The sequence below is a fragment of the Pogoniulus pusillus genome, chromosome 12 (genome assembly GCF_015220805.1).
Source record: "Pogoniulus pusillus isolate bPogPus1 chromosome 12, bPogPus1.pri, whole genome shotgun sequence".
Classification (NCBI taxonomy): Eukaryota; Metazoa; Chordata; class Aves; order Piciformes; family Lybiidae; genus Pogoniulus; species Pogoniulus pusillus.
The window spans coordinates 9,627,138-9,649,591 of NC_087275.1; the positions used below are offsets into that span (position 1 = coordinate 9,627,138).

A 22,454-nucleotide genomic window follows, 5' to 3' on the forward strand; every position below is an offset into this window, starting at 1 on the left:
CCAGAAGAACTATGCTAAATGCTACTACATTTATGTTGATTCTACAAGTGTTTACACATATAGATCTAGAAAATGCTGAAGAATATGCGTAGTTCCTTCTTTCACAGAGGAAAAACAAACTAAAAACCTCAAACATCCATAATCTGTCATAGGCCTTATCAGTGGCTGGCCTTGTGAAGGACCAGAGATTGTAATAGACAGGATTCAAGAATGGCAAGATTTATGAGCCAGCTATATTAGACAGTGTAAGTCACAACACTACTTTTGCTTGAAGCCAATGTGAAGAGAGACCATATACGTAACAGAGAGGTACCAACAGAGGTCAAGCGTTTCTTGGCTGGGTTATATTATCAGACATGTAACCAACTTGAAACACTTAAATTTCTTTCTTTATCAATAAAAGGTGGCTGTCTTATTTGAAAGCTCACATAAAACTAAATTTTTCAGGTTTTCAGCTACACATAGCCAACCTTACATCACATCTACCATACATGTTACCAGTCTTAGACTTCAAAACAAGGAATCATCAAGGAAGTTGGCCCTTTTAAAAGGTTTGAAAGGTAAAGGACAAAACTCTCATGTAAAAAGAAAAAAATATTTATTTTCCTTAGAAGAAATAGATTTATCAACTCCACACAAAGAGTAGTAACTATTGAAGCTGAATTTAGTCTTACATTATGGAAAACAGAACACAAAGCCACATGCAACAGAGGATACCCTTTGCATACAATTCAAGTTTTTAGTCTTGGAGGTTGTAGAGCTTTTGTTGATCATGCTAAACCTCCATCAGATAAGGTGCTAATTCAACCAAATAGTTCTTCTTGCAGAAATCTGCTTTGCTACATAGACAGGTTCTAGGTGCTATGAATACAGCACATTTAAGTACACTGAGAGCTAAAACAAAGAATTCCTCACAACAAGCATCTTACTTCATCATGCAGAGTCTGTAAGAAAGACATAGTTGGAGGAATGGAAGGATAATAATGCCACTGCTCTTCTAGTCAGAGAAAATGACAATGTGATCTGACAGATTAATTTAGCAGTTTCACATAGAAACTTGTCATACTTGTGTTTATTTTTCTTAACAGACATGTATAAGCTCGTGCCATGTACAGTGGCACTTCAAGCACAGCATCAGCTTTCTGATTTGTGTAAGAGTGAACATATTTGTTAAACTAATTCCCCAGCTGACGGACAGCCCAGTGAAACAATGAACACAGTTTGCCTGTCGCACACATTCATAGACTCATAGAATGCCAGATTGGAAGGCACCTCAAGCATCATCTAGTCCAGCCTTTCAGGATAACAATATACACATAAATTAATAAGCAAAATTCATTAAGAACTGCAAATGTCCTCCCCCTCATGTTTTAATAAAGTCTAGATAGCATTAATAATTCTGTATCTCCAAAATATTTGTACAGCAGAGATGTCTGTGCATGGGCCTGGGCGGCTTCTGCTAGCCAGACCCATGTTGAGCAGGGAGGCTATGGTGGTAGGCCTGATGGGGCAAACATAGGCTGGTCCATGTCCAGACACGTTTGCCTGTCCCCACTCCTGTGCTGGGGAAGCAACCTTGGGAGGGGAGGGCGAAAGCCCTGGCTTTGCCTAATATGGTGAAGCTTGACAAAGTGCCATTCCCATTGACTAATCTACATCCAATGCCCCACTAGTCGCAGGCTGGATATTGATAAAAGGGATGAGCAGGTAGCTGAGGCTGCTGTCAACTCATTTTGCATCCCAAATTTACCTGGAGAGCTTACGAGGACCAGGCTCCAAATGCCTGCATGTGATCAGCCTGCATAGCCCCCAGTGTGACACTGTGCTGAGACCATGCACACCTCAAGACATCCTGCCTGCCCCTGAAAGTCTTCCTGCTACGACTACAAGTCCTGGAGACACACAGATTGTCCAGAGGAGCCAGGGACAAGGTCAGAGATTGGTCTGCCTCCTCTCCAGAAGCCTGAGAGAAACCAAGTCTCGGCAGCCAATCGGACAGACCTGCTTTGGGTACTGTCCGGTTTATAATTTTGTGAGTAAATACTTGAAAGCCTCTTCCAGTATATTATTTGCATTTGCCACTTTAAGAAATAAGTGCTCTAGTTTTGCCTGTGCCCTGCCTGTATAAATTTCCAGCCTGTGCATTGTTTTTTGAACCTGTGAATAAGTTTCTAGTGAGTTTCAGGGTTAAGGAACAGTTGTCATAGTTATTAATAATCATCTGGATATCAAAATTAATACAGATTATTAATTTTGCACAATACTTCACAGAGGCTGACACAGATGACCTGCTCCCTCCCTGGAGGTGTTCAAGGCTAGGTTAGATGAGGCCATGAATGACCTGTTCTAGTGGAAGATGTCCCTGCCAATGGCAGGATGTTGGAACTAGATGATCTTTGAGGTCCCTTCCAACCTAAGCCATTCTATGATTCTATGACCTTGAGAGGGCCCTTCCACCTTCAGGCATTCTGAAAACACCCAACTCCATTGTATATATAACAGAAAATCCTACACATTTTTCTGCCTCACCTGAAATTTTAAAGGAAAAATGTGTAATATCTTTCACACAGTATTTTTGAATCTTTAAAGAGGACAGTGCTATGTATAAACACTGTGAAAAGCAAAGCTTCACGTTTCTCATGAAGTTCCCTTGGGAACTTTACGTTACTTCAAAGCAACACCCAAAAAGTTACATACTAGGTGATTTACAAGTCTGCTACTACTGAAGACCAATTTCCGATAGGCACTTCAAGAACAGACATCTCATGTAAATTATATTGTTCATTCATTTCAAATTAATAATAGAATGCTATAGCAAATCAAACCAGCTGGCAGTAAGAGGAAAGTGCTCAGCACATACAAATACATATGTATCTGCAGTATCACATTATACATGATAAAAATTCCCCTAGGCTACTTTCCTATAAAGAAAATTCATAGGATCTATTACTGCTAATGATAGATGCCAGAGTTTTTGAAAGAAATGCATACTGCTGATAGAACATCAAGAGGACAGCACGCTTTGGATTTCAGCTCCACAATGCAGTATTTCTTAGCAGCAAAACAGAAGAACAAAAGCTTGTTGAGAAGAATTGAAATTAACTCACATAATTGAAAGACAGATGCCCAATACTATTTGCCTGAACCTTAGCAATAAAAATAATAATAAAATCTAGTAGATGCTATTTTTCCCTACCTTTAATGCAGGCCAATAAAACTGAAAACATTCACTTTCACAGTAATAGATTTCAATAGACAAGAAATAATCCCATTTTCTACTACATATTAGGATAATGGAAACAACATTCTTACCCATGTATTTTTAATTATATGACCCTACAAATATGAAGCATAGTCACAAAGCACTGAAACATCATTTAACAAGATGAGAAAGCTGTGATTTACTTTATCTGATTCAGAAATGAGCTGTCAACGTTAAATTGTTATGTAATTAATTGTGCATTTGCTAGCTATTTTTAAACTGAAAGACAGTAGTGAAATGGCAAAACATTGAACACTTTCATCTGATATTTTTGAGAAAGTTTTGAAGAATACTTTCCCTGAACAGGGTGTTAATGAGAAGCTCCATGCTTTAATAAAATGTCACCTAATACAAACAGCCAAACAATACCATTTTCTTAAAAAAACAAAACAAAAAAAGGAAACAAACAAACAACCCACCACCACTACCACCCTTATTCCATAACTAGTGCTGAGATAAAGAAAGATTCAAGACCTTCAAGAATTAATTGACCTCCAGAGTGAGCACTGAAGTGGCCAAAATGGGACTCCACATAAATTTCAATGAACTGATTTATATGCAAGATACTGCATAGGACATGCTGCCTTTCCATTACTAAATGTCTGCAGTTAAATAATGTTCAGTGCCTCTCAATTTTTTTTGGAGCAGAGGTAGAAGGGCTCCTAATGACCTTTTAACCTTGTTTTCATCTTCATTCAGGAGTGTCACTTCTCCCTGTGGCCCCTCTGTACCTTCACTCAATTCAATAGTTACTGACCATTACTTATGTGGGTATATTTTGGCAGTTTTCCACAGATTTTTTTTTCCCATTAAGAAGTTGACATTTGGTGTTCCAGTTACCAATAGTCAGAACACCTCTTGAGATATTTTTTGTTAGGTTTTGGGTTGGTTTTCAGTTAAGGTTTGTCAGTCCTAAACCTTGGCTGGGATGTACTTCTCCTGAAGAAGTGAGTATCTAAACACAGAGAGCCAGACACAAAGAAGGGAGACAATAAAATAGGTTGCCCAGGGAAATTGTGGATGCCCATTCCCTGGAGATGCTCAAGGCTGGGTTGAATTAGGCCTTGAAAAAACTAGTCTAGTGGAAGGTGTTCCTGCCCACGGCAGAATGGTTGGAACTAGATGATCTTTAAGTTCCAAGCCATTCTATGAATTTATGGAAAATTAGAAAAATAGGCAAGTGATGAACTTGCAGCAAAGTAGCTACTGACACTGGGACCTAGGCTTGATATTTTCACCCTTAAAAAAGTGTCTTCATAGTACTTTTAAAATGGAACTCTCCATTAACAAGAAGCTAACATTACTTCACTTCTGGGTTTCTTCAAGGCTTTTCCTGTTTTTTTATTGTTGGCAGAAACAAACCCCAAACAGGAGCTGAAACACTTGGGTTTCAGTGAAGTTTCTTTAACTTATTTCACCTACTAGCCAACATATTAGACAAGTTTATTTGAACTATGAGGTTCTTCCCAGAATATTCTTTCAGAAGTTCAACTTGCCAGGACCTGAGAGTTTGTGTGTATGGTATTTTTTTAATATAGAAGTGTATAGAAAAAAGAATAAACACAGATAACTGAATCCTGAAATACTTACATTTATAATGCAACATACATAAAACTCCAAACTGTATCTCAATTAGGATACTTAAACCTGGAACCTGTACAAGCACTAAGAGTTTTATACCACATGTGTTGTATCATTCTCATTACTGCTTATATGACTTATGATTTTTACTACCATGGTGACATCCAAGAACATTTTTGAAGCCTCATACATTCTACTATAAAATTAACACCAGACTGCCAAGAATGAAAGATTATGTTATGAAATTCTATCAGGTGAAACTTTTTAGAATTGTTTGAAGTGGTGTTTTCATTCATATCCTGTTTTCCAATACGTAAATTTACCTTTTAGAAATTAATACAAACTATGGTTCACAAGATCACTAATTCCTACCCGACGGAGGGTGAGTTCTAATCCATCTAGAGAAGTGGATCTCACAGCAGCAGAAACAATTATCTACACCATCAAAGACTGTTTCCAGGAGATGACATCCAAGATTCTCAGTAATGCATTCATTAGAGAATTTTCATTATTCAAAACTAAAGCTTCCTGGAAATTGGTTCTTCAGAATTTAACCTGTTGCACACTGTAAATACTGAACTTTTTACATTAAGCAAACCAACAATCACTCCACACAAATACACCCACTATGGTAAGCATTTTACCTATATAGCTACTTAGGGCCTCTAAGTAACCTATTAGTGTCCTTCATGCTGACAAATTAGATCCTGAATTATTTAGCTCATCAGTTCAAGAGCTTAACTGTGATTGTCACAGTTTCTCGATTTTTTCATACAGTAAAAATTTAATATCTACTGTTGTAACACATGTTCTAAAAAAGAAGGTGAAAGTACATTCTGCACCTGCTCTCTTACCTCTCAGTCTAGTTTGCTAGGTTAGGAGAAATGAAAACCAACAGAATATCCACATTGTTTATATATGGAACATGAATGCAATAGTTGCAGAACAAGAGGTCTCATCTCTTACATCAGGTCTAATTTCCTGTATATTTCAACTCCACCTCCAATAGGAAACAATTATTTTATTGTTCCCCATAACACCCTTTCAAGGAAAGAAAGTTTTTCATCCCTCAGAGATGCAGACAAGTAGTCCTAGGAAAAACAGCTACAGAAAATGTGTTCCACAGAAAAGGCAGATACTTTTCAGGTTGTAGAATAGTCAGGCAAATAAACTTTAGCAAATTCATGCCATTGGTCATAAGGAAAACCTAAATTTACTCTCAGTTTAAGCAGTTTAACTTGCAAGCCCTTTTATTACCTCATATCAAACAAAATGTATTTTGATCACTTTGGTAATAGGATTCCCTTTGTCCTCAGCTATTAGTTAACACCTGTTAGTTTCATAAACTATCACCACAGACTTAATTCCTCAGTAATAACAGGTAGTCTGCTCAAGCTATCTCTGCCTGCATTTAATACTGAAAGTATTCTTACATTCTGTTCTGAAAATTATGTTGTAGTGGAATTTGTAATTATGATATGTTTATTGTCTATTGTTTGATTTATCTTGAGTATCTCTGAAACAGATATGACATGAAACCTCTTCTGATTATTGGTTCAAGTGGAATGTCTGCATGCTTAATATCTTATACTTTGTGGAAGTCAATAAAGATTAATTCTAGAAAAAATACAATATTTGTAGATTGCATTAACTTTGCGCAGTGTCTGCCTGCAAGGAGGATTTATGACAAATGGAAATATAATTGATTGAAGTGAAGCATGCTTTCTGTTCAAATGTAAATTCCACAACTCATGTAGGAGTTCAGCTGCATTCCAATAACTTCCATGGCTAAATTGAAGCAGGAAGCAAACATTTTTCTTTTCAATTAGGCAACACCAATGGCAGAAACAAGGAGAGAATATCTTAAAATAAATTCTCATTATTTCCTTCTTCTAGCAAGAGTGCCTGAAAATGATGTTGCCTAGACAAATGAAGACAATCAGACCTTTCTTTCAAAATTGATGTATTATTGGTTAACAGGTTGTGTTTTCTTTTTAAAGGCTACTCGCCAGTTTTCAAGTGGCTACAAATAGTGTGCTAGTTTGAGCCTAGCTGGGATATTTTAGTGAGAGGAATTAGATTCTGGGCTGTGAAAAGGAAACAAGGGTGATGTCTACTTCACTCACAGGCTTGCTGAGATGTATAAAAACAAGAACACAAACATAGATAACACAGTTGCTCTTTGGCTTTGGCTACTTCCCTTCTCTCCATAACCTGCTGTCTGTGTAACTAATCCATCAGCTTCCTAACCACCCTGGCCGACCCTCCAAACTAGGTTGAGTGTAAGACAAAGTCTGGAGTAAGGTAGAGGGGTGGGGAAAAGGTGGAAGGGTGGTTGAGAGCCCCTCCTGAGGACTCTGGTTTCTGGGACAGCTGTTGTGTTTCTGCATTACTTTTCAACTTGTATATTTCTGTATAGAGCTATATATATATTGTAAATACCTGTATATAGTGATAAGCTGTAAATACAAAGCTTTGTTCTCTAATTTCCAGCTGCTGAGTCTAGTCTGGGTGATTTCTTAAGAGTGTGTGTGGGTAATGCCTAAACCATCACAGTTAGCCACTCCATTAAAAAAAACAAACACAACCACATAAAAAGCTCCAACAACAACAAAAAAGCACCACACAGAAAAAACAAACACACCTACACACCCCCAAAATACCCAAACCAACCAAATCCTTCCCTCATAATACAGTGAAAAGTTACATAATGCACAAGAGTTTAAGTACTAAATTATGCCCAGCTCATCCAAAGGACTGCTAGTACTTTGACAGGATAAAGGTGAGCATACTGACAGGGTGTTTTCAAATCTATTCTGAGAACTTTATTATGAGACATGTAGCAGTTACTTTAAGGCCAAAGCTTCTTACATTAAAGTTAAGCTCATCCCACTCCTCCCATACAGACCGCTGAACCCATAAATAAGATTTCTCTTTGCAGTTCAAGATTATTTTTTTTTAAATCAACAAAACAGAGAAACCACCTTTCCCTTCCACCCATAAAAAGTAACACTGAATTTGCATTGGCAGAAGCGAGAACAGGAGGTTTAGGTATACCATTTATTGACATACCTCCCATACTTTCCAGTATGGTACACTTTGGTCTCCAGAAAAAAAGACTTTGGGCTTGTTGCTTCCAGAGTAATCATTCAAACATTCCCAAATGCACACCCACAATGAAAAAACAGGTCTAACCCCCACTCAGTTCCTTCATCACAACTCACCTACTAAAACTCTACAGTGGGGAAGCTTTAAGAAAGAACTGCAGTGTAACACAACATGCCTGGAGAGCTTTGTTTGTCCTACACTCAATCATTCTTACTACACCACCTGACTGTCTAATACGTGGTAGTGCTCAAGCAAAGATTGCTAAAGCTTGTCATCTGGGTTTAATTTAAATTTGGATCAAAGAGCAAGTCTATCAGAGATTCCATGCAGAATCCCCAGTGAGCACTTGCTATCTCTCTGCAATAGCATGCTATAGAGGAGAGCAATACAGATTAGTTTTGTTGGAATAAGCTTTGGCTTCATTTAAAGGATGTGAACTAATTACCTTAAAACAATTTAATACATTCTGCAGCACATTCTGATAATCTTTGGAGAGACATTAAAATTATATTTCATTAGTAGCTACTTACCTAAAAAGAGATATGAATTGTAGGCAATGATTTCCTCTAAATTGAAGTTTTGTAGTACATTTATGACAAATTAGGAGCTTTAGGTGCAAACTGGGACTACAAAGCAATTCATAAATAGGTGCAGGAGTTCTTGAAGGCAATGCCTTTCTCCTCAGTTCTCCTACCCTCAATATTTGCTTCCCAAAAAAGAACTTTTTTCCAGCATAAATAACAGTGTGTTATAAGTTAGTACTCCCACTTTGTTGTGGCTTTAGTGGACACCAACTTGATGCACAAACTTTCTCATCTCGTGATAACACCACTGATACCAGATTAATAACATGAAAATTACCCTAGCAAGTGGTCTCCAAAATGCAACATACCTAAAATACCTATTATATCTTTGTAGAAGTTCTGGTTTTCCCCCTACTTGTCCAATCTCAGTAGGACATTGCCTTCTCACTGTGCTTCCAGGGAGGGATCAGCAGACCAGCTCCAAAGATCTTGTGTGTGCCTGACACAAGCTACTGCTACTCCAGCCTTGCTGATACAAGAAATGTAAATAAATAATTTTTCTGCATATTCTGAATGGGATTTCACATAGGACACACAAATGCAGTGGTGTAGTCCATGGAAATGATAAATACCAAAGGTCTGCTAGAAATAATTAAGGTGTGACAATACTTTCAAGGGAAGATGGTAAGTAATGTCAAGAGTAAACTAAACCAGAATAGGATGTTCTAATCTGATAACTTGCCTGTAAATTATATAAAAAAAAATCATTTGATGTTTCTTCATAAAACAGAGATGGAAGACTAACTTCTCCCAGAAAGTTACTGGGCTAAGATTTTACTGAAATCAGTATCTTTGTAGTTGCATTATACTGCTGGTTTGTGAGGAGGAATATGACTTAATTTATAAATAAAAGAGAAATTATTCTGTAGATAAATATTTTCACATAATCATGGAAAAAATGTAAGATTGGAAGGGTACTTGAGAAGTCACAGAGATTCAATCTCCTCCTCAAAGCTGAGACAGCTTTAAATTTAGATCATGATGCCCAAGGCATTGTCCTATTAAGTCCTACATGTCTGCAAGGATGGTGACTCCTGAATCTCTCTAGGTAAGCCAGATCAGTTTATTACACTGGTGAGTAAATCTCTTTGTGTCTGTGGTTTGCCTTGCTGCACCTCATAGCCATGGTTTTGTACACTTCTGAAGAAAGTACTGCTTCATTTTCCTGCACATCTGTTTTCCAGCCATAAACAATCTTGGTGGCCCTCAACTGCACTCACCACGTCTTGCCAAACTGTCTCTCAAATTGAGGGGCCCAAAAACCCATGCTAGTGCCGCACAGTATATGGTTATTTTTAAACTCTTCCGGGGCATGATACTGACTCACATTTGGCACTCCACCCAGCAAGTCAATCATGACTTTTTCTGGAGACCTGTGTTGTAACATAAAAGAACTGATTTTCAGATAGTGGAAATTAAAACAAAAGCCTGCAAAAGTCATCCCACATCAGGCACCTAGAACTGATTAAGTTTCTTTCTCCAATTGTATCACAGTATCATCAGGGTTGGAAGAGACCTCACAGATCATCAAGTCCAACCCTTTACCACAGAGCTCAAGGCTAGTGCAATATCATGCACTGGCAGATTATGCTACAGGCTTTGGAGAAGCTAGGTGACCTGTTAGTTAGCTGAGCTTTCCGTGCAAGATGCCAGTCTGCACAGCTATTCCTTTCCCTGGCCCTGGGGCAGCAACGCTACCTCTGTCTTACTCTGTGTCACTGCAGAGCTCCCTATCTTCACATGGGAGTTGGGAGCAAGGTTATGCACGTGCACTTGGCAGATCTGGCCATGCTGAAGGCAAGTCATGACACCACACTGCCTATATATAACATCATGATTAGCTGAGATGGAACCAGTTCTAAGATACTTGCTTTCCTCAAAATTTTGACATGTCTGACATTTAATGTTCTTATAACTAAAAAACACTAGCCATTCATAAATTTAGTGCTATTCAACTGTATATAGGTACACACAGATACTCCATATATAGAACGTACTTATTTGTCAGGCAAACAGCTGAGCAAGAAGATGCTACTTATACACAGCTGCTTTAGTCACATAAGTGGGAAGTGGTTTGAAATACAAAAGCTTAGTCTTCGAGCTTCTAAAGTAGTTGTAATTGCCACAAAATTTAAGCACTCTCTTAATAGTCAAAATTAGTTTCTAAGTTTAAGTTTGTGAAGAAATCCCATATGTCCTCAGTCTGCCTTTCATTCCACAGTAATCTCTGGATATCAAGAATAAGACATCATTATTTATTCATTTTGGGACACAGTTGTTTTTTCTCAGCAACACAGACATAAAACATATCTCACACCACACCAACCCAAAAAAACCCAAACCACGAAACAAAACTGAACATCATCAAAATACAATGAACAGAACTATAGAAGTGAGTTAAATTACGTAATCTGAATGCTTACATGTATCAATTATTATCAGCCTTGTGACTCTTTGAAGTCCAGCAAGACTTCCTCTTACTCTAAAGGTCTATAGAAATATACACCTGTACATCACAAGTTAGTTATAATGCTGTTTGAACATAATCTGCTTTATCATTGGTTAAAATTATCAAATGCAAAAAGAAAATACTCTCCCTTCCCCCTGCCAATTGCTTCAATTCACAAGTTAGGATTATTGTCTCCAAATAGGACTGTGACGGAAGTAAAAAAGTTCCCGCGGGGAGGGGAGGCAGGGAGTGACACTGCTTTCTAGCACATTCAGTTTGAGCTCTGAAGACTTTTGGCTGCAGCACATTGCACAGTCTTTATGCTTCATCATTAAAGAAAGCAACCTGTCAACACTGTACAGTGACAGCTCTGAAAAAAATACATTTGAAATAATCTTCTGCATCCAGGAGCATCAGCATTACTTCTATGTTCAGAGAGCAGATACCATTTTATCCAGCATCTCCAGAGCTTCAAAGGGAGCACCTGCTTACTTTATATAACAATGCAATTCTACATATTTTGAAACTATTTATTTTGTATGTCTGAAAATTATTAGATTCCAGGACTCCTTATTCATCTTGTCTTAAAATAAAATATCAATTTTAACGCGGTTTGAGAATACCACAGAATAGAAATTGTCTGCTCATTGTTTAAGTTACTTAAGACTCCCAACCAGAAAAAAAAAAAAGTGCAATTGTTTCAAAACATTCTTCAGATTACTAATGGATCAATCTTAAAAAGAAAAAGCATTTTTCTGAAGTTACTTATAAGTATAAAATATAGGCCAGGATGTTTTTGAGACAGAGGAGTGAGCCTCTAATACTCAGGTAAGTGAAAAAGTAGAATGGGTGCAGAACTCAAAAAAATATGCATTTGACTCATATTCAGAATTAAAATAGACAGTTTATTCCATACTCCTATCTCCACTTGACACATCAGGTAGACAGAAGTAACTCACAGCAAGCAACACACACAAGTAGAGCACTTGACAGACCTCAAGACAAAAAACACTTTGGGTAAACTCACAAAAAGAAACAAAGGAATAGGTGTTGAAAAACAAAGAGTGTTTAATTTGACTTGACTATTCGTATTGGAAATCGAAGTAGAACAAATGTTGGTTTCCTTTTTACTTCCATAGCAACCCACTCTCACCGAAGTTATGTGACTCAGAAGCTGTTTTCTTTAAATGCAGCCATATGGCTTTTAAACCCATTTGGTTCAATGCCCAGGCAGAATAATTATTTCTTCATTTACTGTCCCTACATACTCTGAATACTCAAACATTATAATTTTACAGCAATTACTCAAGTCCTCCTTTGATTCTTAGGTTTTTGCAAGTCAAGGCTAAAGGGCTTTGGGTTTTTGGGAAAATGTTAATAAAAATCCATAGCAAAAGTAGAGATAGACCTGGCAACTTAGAGAGTTCACATTTCCCAAATACGATTACACACCATATAAAGAAAATATTTGCTCCTTGCTTTTAAGTTACTACTACATTGCTAGAGGATTAAAAATTCACATTCCTCAAATGAAGGTTTAATCAGTCATCACCAGCTGCTTGTATGTATGCCGTTCTACATTGAACCCCCACCACATCAAAGTCTACTAAGGCTAAAACACAGTCAGTTTAGTACACTGGGCCCGCTTAAATGTATTCCTTAATATTCACAGGTTGCACAGCAACCTAACAAAATTGTTTAAAATTAAAGCAAAATAGCATAATGGAAGTTCATATCACTCTTCTAATAAGACTTATTGCCAAATTGAGGAAGATATGTTACAGCCAAAGAGAAATGCCATCCTAACTTGTTTTTTCTACATTGTATTTCAGTGAATATTAGAACACAGAAACATGTAGAACTACATGACCAAAACAACAGCTTACAGATGATGCCTGCAATCTGCAATACCTCTCAATCAGAAAATTCCAAGTAGGTTTCTAACCACAGAACGCACATTTCACAGCACAAGTGCCCTCATGTTGTTCACTTGCAAAATAAACTTACAAGTTACTGAATTACTGTTTCTGTGTTTCCTTGCAATACCATTCACAGGTATTTCATAAAGCACAACATTTTACTATTCCCATTATGTTTTGGGGCAATACTACAAAAAGTCCTTCTATATGTATGTTTTTCCAAATCAAAAACTATAATGTAAAAATTTAATCTTAAAATGAAACTTAAACAACATCACCACCACACACACAAAACCCACACTAAAACCACCCACACACAAACAAACAACAAATTCAATCCAACCAACCAAAACAAACCAAAAAACCCCAACCTTTAGGGAAAAAAAAAAACCCACCAAACATCAAAATAGAAGCACATCTGCATTTCTGGTTCATGATTCTTACCCTACAAAACTGCTCTAAGACTTGTGGCTTTTAGTACCTGCAGAAGGAACTACATTCTCCAGAGGTTTCCTGAAGAATGGCAGCACACAGTTTACATCCAAATTCTGTGCCTACAACTGTACAAGCAGGAGCAAACACTGTTCTCATTCCAATATCTAAGAAATAGTACTTCTGCCTGAACTGTACAGATAGATGGACTAACACTAGCTACATATAGCACCATGCTTGTAGTCATTAACTAGAGTAATAAAGAGCCTATAGTTAGAAAACGTACAGCATTTTCCGCTCTTGAGAGAATAAATTAAGGACAATGAAATCTCAGATCACCTGTAACATGTATCTCCTAAAGTTGTCCTGACATACCTCGCTTCCTTATTTCAATTTGCTTTAATTTGCATGATTGAAAATCACTTGCAGATTTCCCCCTCCTCTGACACAATACACAAGCATCTTTTACTCTAAATTTATATTAAAAGAATACAATAGCCTGGTATTTCCTCTCATTACCAGACCTTAGATACCATCTTCAGTTCAGAAACAGGCAACAATGCTTCATTTTTCAAAGTTAAAACCCTGAGAAACTAGACATTTTCTTCACTTGTTTATTTCTTTCATCTGTTATTATGCACCACCACCAGCAAGACAGAAGCATGACATGGAAAATATTTATAGCACTGCAAGAAAAGCCTTTCTGAATATTGCATGTTCACTGCAGATATCACAGCTAAGTAATGCAATGCATCCACATCTATAACCTCTTAAGAAGCTACTTCTCCACATTTAGAGAGCCAACAATGAATAACAACAGAAGATTTCAAGACACACTCCAATCACAAAGCACAAGAGAAGAGATTTAGGCATCTGGATAATCCCATAAGGCATCAAGATATAATTTTCCATAATATTGGTATTCTTATTTCTTGTCAACTGTTCAAACAGGTTCAGCACTTCATCTTACACTCTCCATTCTCCAACCAATGCCATGCAATACTGAGCAAAAGAAAAACTACAGTTAAAGACCTTCTCCTACCTTGTCCTTGTCCACTGATGTGGTGACTCCACGAAGTCAGAATTACTGCTAGCAGCCAGTGTATCCTCCCAGTTACTCCACCACTTCCTTGTCTTTTAGCCATTGCATTATTAGATGCTAAAAAAAAAAAAAAAAAAGTTATGTTGAATATTTTAGTTATAATTCCTGGGAAACACCTTAGGGTGAATCAAAACAAACCAAAATCCCATTGGATTTCCTTAGCACACAGCTAACACTCTAATAAAAAAAAATCACTCGTAAAAATGCTTTCGATTCTGAACATCCCTGGCTGTATTTGCCCAAAACTCTTACCTCATAGGCCTCTATAAAAAGCAAACAAGTTGCCTTGAAAATGCTTGGATACAACCTGAACTTTAAAAAAATAAAATAAGTTCCCATCTAGCCAGGGTTAGGTGTGATTTGGTAAAGTGCTTCTTGTTAGTACAAGTTTTGCCATTTGGCACAGGAAAAACGCTAGCAGAAGAATATTTATATATTGGCTGATTAAGTATATTTTTAGTATTTATATTACAGTGAGTTTCAGTTAAAAAAAAACAACAAACCAAAACAAGCAACCACAAGTACTGCACAAGCCCGTGGACCTAGGAGCCATCCATAACAAAAGAGGATTGACCAAAATGACACTGAAATTGAGGACTGAGAATTATACAATCTATAAACTCTGATGAAAAATATTTCAATCTTTGCCTTATGTAATTTAAAAAAACCTTCAACAAAACAGCATTATGCAATGACAACAGCAATGTAAGTAAAAGTTATCATCACTCACACTTCCATTTCTCCCTGTTTACTCCAATATATTTGAGGTAAAGTAGGTAGCAGAAACAAGAGTTTTCTTGCTCGTGGGCCGGGGTTTTTCCACTGTTTGCTATGACACTCAAACTTTTGCATTTTCATTTTACCAGTGCTCCAATTACCGGCCAGGGTCACAAAGTACCTTACTCGTACCTATTCAGAATGAGAACTGGCTTTTGCTTCAAAACTGGTTATGCAAACTAATCTATCTGCACAGAAAAACTACTCAGTGTTGCAAACACATAGATTTTCCTGTTAGAAGTTTGGGTAAGGTTCCACTAAAGCAATTATTTGAGCAAAACAGTGTCCTCCCCAGCTAGCGCTTAGTTCCTCCCCATTTCCTCTCACACAGGCACATGGAGGAATAGAGGAATGGATGTTACAAGGGCTTGTTTCTTTGTCTTGCCTTGCCCTTTTCAGGCTACTCAACCCCAAGAGGAAATGAGAAGCAAAAAAATGTACTAGTCCCAAAGCAAAGTGTAGAACAATGAATATTAATAGACACTCTACAAAGATAAGTTTATCACCGCAATGTCAGAGGAATTGTTTTGGAAAATGTTATCTTGGAAAAGAGATATTCTGTTTAATGAATAGTCTTTCCTCAAACTAACAGACACATTTTTGAGTCTCCATGTAAGCAAACAGATGGTATTCAATTAGTTATTTACCTACTTTACTACTATTAATTAAAATCTCCAAGATAATTTTTGTCTTCAGTGTCCACAGAAAGCTTGAGTTCCATAAAAATCTGGCATTTGTATCTATAGTCTTGCTAGTTGCAACATAAATATGACAACTAAGAAAGCACTAAGATGCCTCATCTGAACCCCTAAAGGAAATAGTTAACTTTTAAGGTAGCAGCTTTGCTAGAATGTTCATAACTAGGGAATATATGATGGACATATCACTAGAAGGAAGCATGGAGATCAGCATCTATAGTATGCAAAATGAGAATAGAACCACAAGAAATGGTGAATTGTTATTTTGGATCTGAGAGATACTTTCTTCACACTGCAGCAACCATCCACAGAAAAAGCCAAAAGCCAGGTAGAAGGGGCTGCAAGAGAACATGACTACAAAAACAGAGAGGAAAACCAAGGCCGATGGATACAATTCCTGTCATAGTTCTTGTTTTCTGTGAAAGAATTTGTAAAGGAAAAGAATCTAAGACAAGATGCTGTCACATACATAACTGGAACTTCAAACCAGAGCTTTCATTTGTCAAGGAAAAAAAAAAAAACAACATGAGGCTGTCATTATAGAAGCATAAAACTGAATCAAAACCCAAACCATAACTCTCCTCTGAATCCTGATACTCCCTTTTCACACAATAGGCGCAGAGAAACAGGTTATCTCAAGTGAACATATTTCTCAATTAAAGAGCAATTACTACTGCTGTAAAAAAAGTTTAACTTCCAAGCCTATAGCAACCTTTATATAACTTACATTTACATCAGTGTTGCTTCAGCCCTTCTAATACAGATAACAAAAGGGTCAAGACAGAATCAGGTTGCAAGTATGCTTACTGCATAAGCAGATGTAACAGGTCAAGAGAGAGGGGAAGGAAGCCTTCTTCCTCCCTCCCACCTCCAACTTTTAATTATCTTGCTAAAGAGATGAGCGAAAAATTACACAAACAGAACAGAAAAAAAAACTCAAACCAACACCACATGCACTAGTAAAAAATCCCAAAAAAAAACACAACAAAACAACAACACCAAAACAAAAACTATACCTAGATTTTTTTTTTTCCCCTGTTGCAAGACTTTTTGAAGGAAAGACAAGAGATACACAAATCACATCCTCCAAGGGACAAAAAAATTAATTAATAACTCAACTCTCCAAGGAAAATTCTCGTTATGCTTCCACTAAACCTCCTAGAAGAGTTTAGAGGGAAAAAAAAAAAAAAAAAAAAAAAAAAAAAAAAAAAAAAAAAAAAAAAAAAAAACCACAAAATGCCAAACAAAGAGAGATGTAAAATCTCAGTTAGGGAGCTTTCCTCTCTCTACCTCTCTCTCCTCGTCCTAAATCAATCATCCTCTCGTCCCTGGTGGGGAGAAAAAGATAAGGCAAACTCCACACCTTTCATGGTCTCTTAAACCAGGGCTCAGATGAATTACCAAGCACATCAAGATAATCCGTTGAAGCTGTGCTCACACAACATATCCTGTACCAAGAAGGGGTAAAAAAAGAAAAAAAGTCATCACCACTATTACTCTGTTTTTTCCTCTGAACTTGCATATATAACAATACTCCACCTGAAAAAAAACACATCTGCAAGACCTGCACTTGACAGCTTCATGGCTTAGAGAAAATAGCAAGGAGACGTTCTTCCCACTTGTTGACAATTAATAGGAACTAATTTAGAGTGAAGCAGGTACAGCCAATTGGCAGGAAATCAGTTAACATAGATAATTCTGTCACACAAAAGACTGCAATAAAGTTTTAAGTTTGTTTTAGATGAGACTTTTGTTGGCATGAAAAGCCAGGAGGCTTTCAGTTGCATTTCCAGAGATCTGTTGCTCTCAGTGGCATGACCTATTAAAATCCACAGGCTTTGCAGGTCTTGATTTTGGAGTGCCAGTAGCTCGCATCTATTTTGCTTTCCTTCTGTTACTCCTTGGATTATTTCATATGCTTTTGTCTTGTCTGAATCACTAAGTGTATCAACTATATGGACTCCAGTAACCTTTTTAGTATAATTAATTTATAAATGTCTTTACAAAATTACATTAAAAAAACACAACAGTATTTAGTCTATGCAAGCATAGAGTTGGTAAATGGAAAGCACAAATACACCAGGCTTCTGGGAAATCATGGCACTGTCACTATTTTCTCATGAAGGAGAACATTACTGTTTCAGGTGAAATAGAACATCCTCATTTCACTCTATATGAAGTACAGTTTTCCCTTCCTTACAGCATCAATGAAAGATCTGATACAGATAATGGAACGGGATAAATGGCTTCTCAGACAATTGTCAATACAGGCAGCCTCCCTGTAAATACACCTTCCACTCACTGATGTCTTACTTTGCCTGTTCCTAAGACTGTATTTTTTAACCTCATTTCTGTTAGTGCATTACCAAAGACATTATAAATACAAGATCCCTCAGAGGGACATCTGTGAAACCAGACACTATCCGATGAGGACTTCCCTGCAATATCAGGATTGTTTGCACAGGGTAATGAACAGTAATGATAAGATTTTTTTCTATTTAAACTCAGAAGCAATCCAAGAGCAGCATAACAATATCCATACTGCACCAGAGGTTTTCTGTGCTGCTATGAGTGGACCAGAGCACTCCTGGTCTTCATTTCTAGCTGGTAGCTATTGCCTTTGTGCATAGAAGGTCATGAATTCCCACATAAGATCTCCCAGAGACCGGCCAGAGTTAAACAGAACAGAAAAACTCATACACCTGTCTATTTGGAGACAGCTGCAGCTTGTTAGATATCAAAGAGTTCATAAGCCACTTTATAACTTCTGCACTGTACTACAGCATGAGAAGGAAAGTCACCTTCCACCCTTTCTGTGAATAGGGTCCTGAAGAATGTAAGACATCAAGGCATACCACAGCTTTATCCAACTTCCTAACACTATGAGGCATTTATGAAGACAAGGTAATACTTCATTTTGAAGGGGTTGGGAAGGACGGGGCAACTATTAGCACTCATACTGCTGCTAATTTAGAAGGCAAGTCTTCCTATGCCTTCACCACAGCTGGTGAAGGGAAGGAGCCCTGGGAGGGCACTGGAGAGCACCAAAATTAGACTCGTGTCCCCCAGTGACTACCAGAGAAGGTCAGAGAGCTTGCTTTCAGGTGAAATATAAAATGGACTACAGTCATGCTTATAAAGACATCCCTTCCCCTCCAGCTCTCCACTGGAGCACGTTCCTTCATCCATTCCTTGAACACAGCTGCTCACGGTGTTAGAACACGTGCCTCTGTACATCACAACCACTTCAGTTAAGCATGGCTGTCAAAAACTTATATGATGCAACTACAAACAGTCCAGAGCATATTTAGTAAGAGTGTTTCAGAGCATCAGTGCGCAATTATTGATTTTTCAGTAACACACTTGTAACTTTCAATCAGGTTTGCATTCAGAACATTTCAAAATTTGAGTAGTTACTGATTCTTTCATACTTTCTGATTAAAATTTTAAGTGAAAAATGTAGGAGTTGCAATATTTTATTAATTCTCTTTTAGCATCAGATTAATGCTATAAAAAGAACACCACATGTGCCTAGAGAAAGAAAAATTAGCTACAGACATATTGTAGCTGTGCATTAATGAGTGAAGGCAAATGTTTTAACCTAGGTATTTAGTCTTTATAACTTGTTTCCTTTTTTTTGTATACTGAAACTTTTCAATTTCACTTTTATGAAATACTGTGGACCTTCATGGCATTTTCATTAAGACTGAAAAGAGGGTTTGGGGTTTTATTTGATGACTTCAGCTTTCTTACTGTGGTTCAGACAATAGTATCAGATACAGAAACCAGCTGTATCACTATAGAGAGCAGAAGATAGTTGTGGAAACTATACAAAGTGATTGAAAGCAGTTCTGTTGCCACCCACCACTCTAAAAGTATTGTTTTACTTCAGAAATTACCAAATAAAAAATAATTTCTTGTTTGCTTTCTGATATTGCTGCCTTCAGGGTTCACAGTTTCAATTCTTTCACACAATAACAGGAAAATTCAATCTTCGAAGCCAAGACCCCTTGAGAGGGCTTTTATACTTAAATGCTTTTTAAAAACATATTTAATATTAATCATTAAAAACAACCAAACAAACACTCCGCACAAATAAAAACACAAACAAAAAAGCCCACCCAACAAAAACCCTACCAAAATCAAAGAACCACCACCCTCCCACCACCACTCTTAAATCAAGTATACTTCTTTCCTGCAAGAAAATTAAAATGCAACCTGGTGAAATGTGAACATCTGTCATAGTTCCCTTTATTTTTTGTCCCCAAACCAGAAAAAGCACTTTTAAATACATGTATATAACACATTACACAGTATCACGCAGGCTTAGGATAAGCTTGGGATAGTCAAGTACATCAAACTTGCAGATGTATTGCTTGCAACCCTGTTTATTTTTAAACCTCAATTTCCACATTGAAAACACATCCTTGTGTACAGTCTCCTACAGGTTATGATTAGAATACATCATGCAAGTGATCTTACCCAGGGAAAATATGATGTCTGCAGTGGTTTATCTGACTAGATTTGTATACCAAAGACAGACTTGCTGCACATGTGCAGGCTGGGTTGCACAAATGGGAAGGAGCTGTAGTAGGTAAACACTGACTCTCAAAAGATCCAGGCAAAGCAGCTCATAGATCTTCTAGGAAGACTTTACAGACAGAAAGCAAGCAGGTGTCGCTGTGTTACCAGTGCATAAAGCAAACCCCCTTCTTACTACACATTTCATATATACAGTAGACTGCATGAAGTTGCATAAGGATAAATGTACATGGCTACCTATAAAACCAGCAGGTCAACCTACCACCAGCAGCAGCAGCTGAGACAATTCATAATCCTTAGCACATGAGGGAAGGACTCACACAGCCCTCCCCATTCTGCAATGGACTACATTGAGTCATACTCCACTCCCAAAACAGGAATATGGCTATCATTACCTATCACAAGACAGCAGCACCCATAATAGGAAAACACCATTTACCAGCAGGTGCTCAAAATGCTGTAAGTTTACACCTGAGAATACTCAGTTTGTTCAGCTATACAGGTATTTCTCACCAGTTGCAACATGGTATTCCCACTATAACAAAAATAGGTCTTGCTTTATTCAAAGCATTGTAAGCTTTGCTGAACATGCACTGGGCACCATTTCTGAAACAGTCATACAAGGTGAATATTTTCTACATTCAGTTGATATTGTGACATAGTAGTCTTTAAGTCTTTCTGATTAACAAAGCAGAAAAAAACCAAGGAGTAAATAAAACTGTGACCAAAATATATGTTTCCTAATTACAATCATTCATACAAACTGCTTTTGCATTAACAGATCAAAATCAATTTTATTGACTTTTGTTCCATAAAACCATTTGTTTTGGTTTTCTTTGCTCTCTCATAACACTACACAGTAAACTTACAATGCATTAAGAAATTTCAGAAAACTCACTCTGTCAATATGGCATGAAAGATGAGGAAAGAGTAATATATTTTTCACAAAGTATTGGATCCCATAAACAAGTTAATGATGTTTGCAAGGGAGAAAATGTGAGGACCAAAAGTTTTCAAGTTGCTGAGTGATAATAACGGTGCCCATCTATTGTGCATCCATCACATTGAAGTGCTTGACATGGATTTTGGACTATTTTAATGCATTTTCTTTATGATGATTAATAGTGGCACAGCACCCTTTGAAATAGCAGCCCATCACATAGAGACAAGTGTGCTAGATTAAATTCATATGATAGTAACTTTTATCTCAGAAAATACTTAAAGGTCATAATGAAAAAGACCTGTGAGAAATACTCATTTCTAAATGAGGGTCCACAAAAAGCAAAAGAGAGAGGAAAAAAAAAAGTAGGGACAAAACACAGTGCATATATACAAGCACCCTTCTCAAGAATCCAGTATTCTGATTTCTTTTTCTCCCTCTACATTTACATAAGACGGTGGTGATGTTTAACATGTGGGAGGTTTTGTTGCAGTTTGAAGGAGAAATGGGAGTACTACAGTAGACAATTATATTTCTGTAACTTGCCCACCTTTCAAATCCTGGACATGCTGCTGTGGTCTGCTTTATCTCTAATAATGCCAATCTCAAGTGCACCCAGATTGAGTAACTTCATATGTTACCCCTGGGTCCTTAAATATTTTGGCTATGGCATCTCTTCAGAGTTATTTTTAGTGGGGAAAGGAAGCAAAGTTAGCACAGAGACACCCCATCTGAGCCTTTTAGTTTGCCAAGACTGGAAGTGGGGCTTCCAAGTCCCACAAGGTGACCAAAGCACATTAAAGACATTTCAGTGACAGTGTGCTTAAGCTGACACATTTTAGGCTGCTCCTAAGAGAATCAAGACAATTACTAACAAGCTCTAATCCTAACATCATCTCTTCAGAGGCAGAATTTAGCAGAGGAACTTTTAGGGTGCACCATTTTCTCTGACTCAACAAGAAAACCTGAAGGGAAAAAAAACCTACTCCCATCAGAAGAACTGACATAATAGCTACCTGCATCAGCGTCATAATGTATATTTAATGACCGTAAACTACTT

The 22,454-nt window shown here is 37.3% G+C and overlaps 1 protein-coding gene across 13 annotated transcripts in view; it reads right to left on the bottom strand.

The window, feature by feature from the left end:
• Positions 1-22,454, bottom strand: part of ROBO2 (roundabout guidance receptor 2) — a 1,176,697-nt gene that overhangs the window by 1,148,919 nt on the left and 5,324 nt on the right. For 3 of the 13 annotated variants that reach the window (XM_064152310.1, XM_064152302.1, XM_064152308.1), the window contains exons 1-2: positions 17,276-17,333; positions 14,378-14,494 (exon numbers count right to left, since the gene is read on the bottom strand). In XM_064152310.1, coding sequence (XP_064008380.1) covers positions 14,378-14,494; positions 17,276-17,282 — 124 coding nt within the window. In that variant the 5' untranslated portion in view covers positions 17,283-17,333. Of the gene's footprint in view, positions 1-14,377; positions 14,495-16,639; positions 16,709-17,275; positions 17,339-22,454 lie in introns of those variants that run through there. The other 10 variants (XM_064152296.1, XM_064152297.1, XM_064152298.1 and 7 more) reach the window with 6 other exon arrangements.